The following is a 6,213-nucleotide window of genomic DNA, read 5'->3' on the forward strand; positions in this document are numbered from 1 at the left end:
GCGAATTTCAATACAACGATGGTCCTTAAATAGGGAACTCCCTGTACCTCCAAGAATCATATGTTGATCAGTTTTACACAGTATGTTAATGCCCGTGGATGCAACATGTATATGACTATAGACATATACCAATAAGAAAAATTGTAACAGCAGTAGATTTGCATCTTTTGAATAATACCTTGCCAATGATTCCATAAAAATAATCAATTTTGTACATTATGTAATAAGACGGTACTTATGTTCATTCAAAAAGACATGGTGACATCACATATGATACATTTCAAATTATGTACTTTCCAGAAAGATTCAACTTTTTTGTTTAAGCTTCTGTGTCTTTCTAAATCACACTGAGATTGCCACTCACTCATCAATGTACGCAGTTGAGCCTCAATGATACAGAACTAAATAACTCAGAGCAATCTGAATTCAACATGTTACTTATCTACTTTTCTAAGTACAACTCAATGATAGAAGTATGTAAAGAAACCCCAACCCATGTAAAAGCAATGCAAAGAATTAATTTTAAGGTCCTGCTTTTCTTGTTTATCGTACCATTAGAAGTATCCACAAATTGAGTTCAAAGGCACTGTGTGGCACTTATTAATATAGATGAACATTGATCGATTGAGATTGAGTGACATTAAGTTCAGGAAAGAGGGTAGGTAACATATACTCTCAAAGGAGCTAAATTTTCATTCAACAATGCCAGCATAGAAGCACTAAAGCCTTAATTTACAACCTAGTCGCTAGAAGTGAGAGTATAATATATATGTACGCACATACATTAGAGACTGTAGCTCTTTGCCTGATCATCGATCTCATGATCACTGCACTTGCATAAACTCGATGATGGCATATCACCGAACAACTCCATAGAATCTTCCAGCAGAGACCATCTTCCTCAGAAAAGCTCCAATTCTTCAATATAGAAATCATGGCTGCTGAATTAAAAAATGGCTCAATTTCAAATACACCCTTAACGGCCATTCTTCGGTTGAAACTTGAATCTTCCATCTTCTTGCAAATTCATATCATAAACATCAGAGTGGGAATCATTCAACTCATATCCACGCTTAATGGAACCCTTCCCTCTCTGTTTCCTATCAAAGCCTACTTGTCCATAATTCAACCCACTCGAACCATTCGAACCCGCACTCGCAAACCTCCTATTATCATTCTTTCTTAATTTCCCATTACTTGTCTTCCCCTTTCCGCTATTCACCTCCGATGCTTCCAAATTACTTTTCCGATAAGAACCCTTCATTTCCGAGCCATCTAAGCCCTGGCCCTCCCATTCACTAGAAGACGCACCTGTCGATTTCCTCACAATACTTCTCCTGTTACTCTTAAACGCATTTTTTTGTTCTCCCACTGCCCCGCCATTTCCAGAATCCGATCGCAAACCCTCCTCGACACCGTTTAATTCATCAAACCCAGCATTTCTTCGATAGGGTTTAATACTGTGAACAACCCCTTTAGGGAAAAACCTGGCCGAGGGTAGGTCATCTACGGTATTGAACAATTGGGGGCCGTCCCTCTCGGTCCACAAGTCAAAACCGCCAGGCCTCTGGAACCTGTCTGCCAAGACTTTCACTTGCTCGTCTGCGTCGACGGATAACAAGTTAGGGGCCCTCTCGACGACCTCCCAGGGCCTCTCGAGCTCAGACACGGCTGCCTTGAGTTCGGCTCGCTTGCGCATCTCGTAAATCTGGCGCTCGCGGCAGAGGCGGGCCTTGAGGAGCTGCTTGGATTTCTTAGCCTGCATTCGCTTCCACTGCCACTTGGAGACGCCGCCCGGGTAGGTCCTGGGCCCTCCGCCCATCCGAATCGTCGTCGTTTTGGTTGTGATGGATTGGCTTTGGAGAAAAGGGTACGAGAGTTTCGGGCGGAAGAATGTGAGGGTCGGACCGGTCAAAGCCTTAGAGAATGAGAGCTGTTGCGGGAGGGTCTGGATTGAGAGAGAGTTTTGGAGAATTGACATTGTGATTTTGCTCAAGTTTTGGGTTCTGCAGGAAATCTACAAACAAAGGTTGTTCAGGAGTTTAGGAGTAAAAGCACTCACCGGAGTCGGCGTGCGGTTTGTGAATCTGGAAGAAACAAACATTATCTTCAACGTTTGTGACTGTAGACCGATGATGCTGTTGGGTTTAATGGGTTTGCTTCAACAGCTTAGGACATGCTTGGACCTAATGAAATATTGGGCTTAAGTGATCTCCAATTTGTGGGCTCCTACAATTACAAAATATGTTGTGGTTTGTGAGTCTTTAGAAATTATGTTCGGCTTGCTTGAGAAAATTTATATTTAAATTTGTAAAAGCAATGGAGAGAATTGAAAATATGTTTACAGAGAACTTTTTCTTGGCATGAGTTTTTTTTTTTTTTTTTTGAAGATTTTGTGAATTTTCATTTTTACTTTTACTTTTATTTTTTTACCTTTACCTTTCAAGTTTGAGCCTTACAATTATATTCATACAAAATGAAAAACCTAAATTTGTATATAACCAAAGGAGATGTTTTTACCTCTTTGTCAAAGCAGGGAGGGCTCTCAAGGAGAACGAGTAGAAAGTGAAACTCCATTAGATTTCTTCATTTTTCATTTTGATCAATCTTATAAAGTACATATTAATACAATTGTGCACATATTCTACTTATTTCTTTATTGTGTGGCATAATAAGAGATGGTTTGGATTTGGAGATATCTTCTCGCTACTATTCATTTCAACTCACAAATCTCACTATTATTCACAAACCATTTCAATTTATCTCATCTCATCTCTGAATCCAAACAAGGCCTTAAGGCTACGTTTGGATGCTGAATTGAGTTGAGTTTTTTATGAATAGTAGTGAGTTGAGATTGTTGAATGAGTTTGGTAGGATTCACTTAAGATAAGTTTAAAGTGTGTTTAGATGTTAAGATAAGTTTAGATTTATTTATGGAAAGTTGTAAAAGAAATGGATCCCACCATTATTTTATTCTGTTCACTTGACAAGAAAAACCGAATTGTCTGCTCTTCTGGTGCCAAATACAGCAAAGAAAAAAAAATATGCATTTGCGTGCATTGTGGCCATTTGTGCCAACAAAAACAATGGTCAAAACATAAAGAAACAAAAAGCAGCCATTTGGTTTTTTTTTTTTTTTTTTTTCATTTTCATAGTATTCACTATTGAAAGTATTCACTATTCACAATTCCATTTTCTTTCGAGTTTTTGTTTTTCATATTACTTTTGAATAGAGGCATCCGATAAGTTTTGAATGGAACAAGAATTTTGGGATTTACAGGACAGGTTGGGGAAGAAGAAGGACGGGAAATAGAGAGGGAGAGATAGAGGGAGGAGTTATAACGGAATGGAGAAAAAAAAAATTAAAGTGGGCAGATGAAGTCAGGAATCCCTGCCTTTGTAGGGATGTGTCATGTCTATCTACAGTTTAGAAATGAGCTTGCTGCCTTTTACGGATGAAACTCGGCTCAAAGTGTGTTTGAATGGCAGATGAAGTTCAAATTTGAACTGAGCTAAGCTGCTTTCATCATCCAAACGAGCCCTAGATGTTTATTGGTCCAAATTTCTCCATCCTCTCATAAGACATCTAAATCTTACGAGAGGATGTCTATCCTCACATATTCTCCAATTTCTCCTTGGGGATCGAGTTTTTGCATCAGCCCCCCATCTTCAAAATATAAAAAATAAAATTCTTTTAATTCTTGTCCAGTGATTGATATTAACATAGAAATATATCCACAACACCTACAAATACATGCTGTGAATGCAGCTTATATTATATGTAGGGAGTTAATAGAATAATCAAAACAAGAATTAATATGAAGATTGTGCATGCAACTATGGTTCTAATAATCTTTTACTTGAGGGGAGATTACATTTTACCCCTTTGAATTAAGAGCTTACAAAAAAATAAAATAACCTAATGGACAACTGAGATGGATGGGATTATGGAAAGGAAAATTCCAAACAGACCACATACAAGAGTATGGGATCTACTTTAAATGCACTCGTCCAATACATATACCTCCCAAGTCCAACATCTTACCCTCAAAGATCAAAAGTATCTTCAACATCCTTAAAATGTTTCAATTACTTATCCTTCACTTCATCTTTTCAAAATGTAATGTTAGACACACAGTTAGGGTATGTAAACACCATGACGGCCTTTGGAACAAAATGAGATCCATTATTTAAAATGTTTGCACATAACTTGCATGTCCTATGTCTTTACAAATCAGTTTCCTTCCCAAATGCTTTTGTTGTTATAGCCATAGCTAGTGAAAAGGCTATTAGGAGTTTGATAATGGATCTTGCAAGTAAAAGTCCACCCAAACCCTAGTTTAGTCTTCTTCTCTCTCCCTCTTCTCGCTTTTTATATATTCTTTTTTCCTTTCTTTTTCTTCTTCTCTTATCTCTTCTTCTTTAGTTCAAAAATGGTGCGATAAGATCACACTAGAGACTCACAACTGTGTAATGAGTTTCTGGTGTGAGGAAGATACACACAATCATAGGTTTTTTGTGCGAATAAGGCACTAGTATTTAGCTTGACTAATATTGCATTTGATGCAAGGTCTATGGTGTGCTTCTAAAGCTTAGATCTACAATGGTTGTGCACCATCAGTTTCAAAGATTTGGATCGATGAGTTTCATCTCGTTTATGTGTTTGTTGTATTTGCAACTAATTGATCTTTACACGTTCAGTGGGTATAGGTGGGCTAAGAGTGTTGGAGGAGACAATGGCGAGTTATGAAGCTACCACCCTGCCTAGGTAGAGGTGATGGGTAAGGAAAAACAGGGGGTTGCATCCCTAATGACAACAAAGCTATTTGTGATAATTGTATGTATGGATTTTGCTATTTCTGTGACAATCATATAATGAAAAAATAATAATTTGATTTGTAAGATAAATTTAAAAATTTATTTATCAACTCGTCATTTAAGCGGTGTGGATGACATATCCTCCGCACCAACTTGAAAGTAGGGCTCTAGTATAAATTAGTTGAATAGGATGAGATATTTGACCAAACCAAAACAATTTCATATTTTATAAACATTAATTATGAACATTCACGACTAGATTCATGATAATATTTATTGAGTAATGCTACATATAGTCGTGGAATGCGCAAGCGACGTATATTCGCTTTAAAAAAGAGTGGGATCTACTATTAAAAAATTAATTTATTTTCATGTGAATCTCGTATTTATTTATTTTTTTCAAAATGATTACACAACGCTTACGTACTCACGACTGTAACTATCATTTCTCATATTTATTTGATAATTGAATCCATAATTATAACTAATGATCGTAATCTAATTTCATAGCATATCCATTCTACGGATTAGTACATGGGTTATGCGATTGACACCAAATTGACTCAATTGTTATAAGAGAATTAATATTTGTAGTTATAGAGTGCGCAAACGCTGCGCACTTATTTTGAAAAAATAAATAAATATGAGATCATATGAAAAAATTAATTTTTTAATAGTAGACCTCACTCTTTTTCAAAAGGAATGTGAACTGTATCTAGTATTACTCTTGTTTTAATTATACCTAATGGGATCAACTTAATTTTTTGAACATGCTAGATATAGTCGTGGGTTGTGCTAGTGTCGTGCACTACTTTTGAAAAAGAGTTGAGTCTATCATTAAAAAATTAGTTTTTTTATATATGTATCATATTTACTCACTTTAAAAAAAAAAAAGTACAGGGCGCTTACATACTCTATAATCGCAAATATTATTTCTCTAATTTATTTCTAAGTTAAACTCATCTTAATAAAATTTATAAAATATTACTATTTATAATTCAACTCAACATCCAAATGTAGCGTTAGCTTCAGTATTGTTAACTAATAAAAAGAGTTGGACTATAGAGACTCGATCTTTATACATTCTTTACGAGTGAGCAGACAAATTTTGTTCTAAATAATGCTACATACAGTCGTAGAGTGTGCAAGCGCTGTGCAATCGTTTTAAAAAAGAGTGGGGTTTACTATTAAAAAATTATTTTTTTTTATGTAGGTTCTGTATTTATTTATTTTTTTAAAAATAATTGTGCGATACTTGTATATTTACGACTGCAACTATCATTTTTTTTTTTGTTTTTTTTAATATTGAATTGATTGGAAATGAGGACGAGATAGTAGATTTCAGTAATTGATTACCAAGTACATATTATACTGGATAAGTATGGCTTCAACCAA

The 6,213-nt window shown here is 35.7% G+C and overlaps 1 protein-coding gene across 1 annotated transcript; it reads right to left on the reverse strand.

Annotated features, from left to right (window-relative positions):
• Nucleotides 1-571: 571 nt before the first annotated feature.
• LOC121268085 (probable DEAD-box ATP-dependent RNA helicase 48) lies at nt 572-2,147 on the reverse strand. Its single transcript, XM_041172210.1, has one exon. The coding sequence runs from the start codon at nt 1,979-1,981 to the stop codon at nt 977-979; it is 1,005 nt and encodes a 334-aa protein (XP_041028144.1). The 5' UTR covers nt 1,982-2,147; the 3' UTR covers nt 572-976.
• Between the last annotated feature and the right edge of the window lie 4,066 nt (nt 2,148-6,213).

Source organism: Juglans microcarpa x Juglans regia, chromosome 5S (genome assembly GCF_004785595.1).
Source record: "Juglans microcarpa x Juglans regia isolate MS1-56 chromosome 5S, Jm3101_v1.0, whole genome shotgun sequence".
In the NCBI taxonomy this organism is placed as follows: Eukaryota; Viridiplantae; Streptophyta; class Magnoliopsida; order Fagales; family Juglandaceae; genus Juglans; species Juglans microcarpa x Juglans regia.

Coding starts and splice junctions, on each gene's coding strand:
- LOC121268085 (XM_041172210.1), bottom strand. CDS start 1,981: ATGTCAATTCTCCAAAACTCTCTCTCAATCCAGACCCTCCCGCAACAG.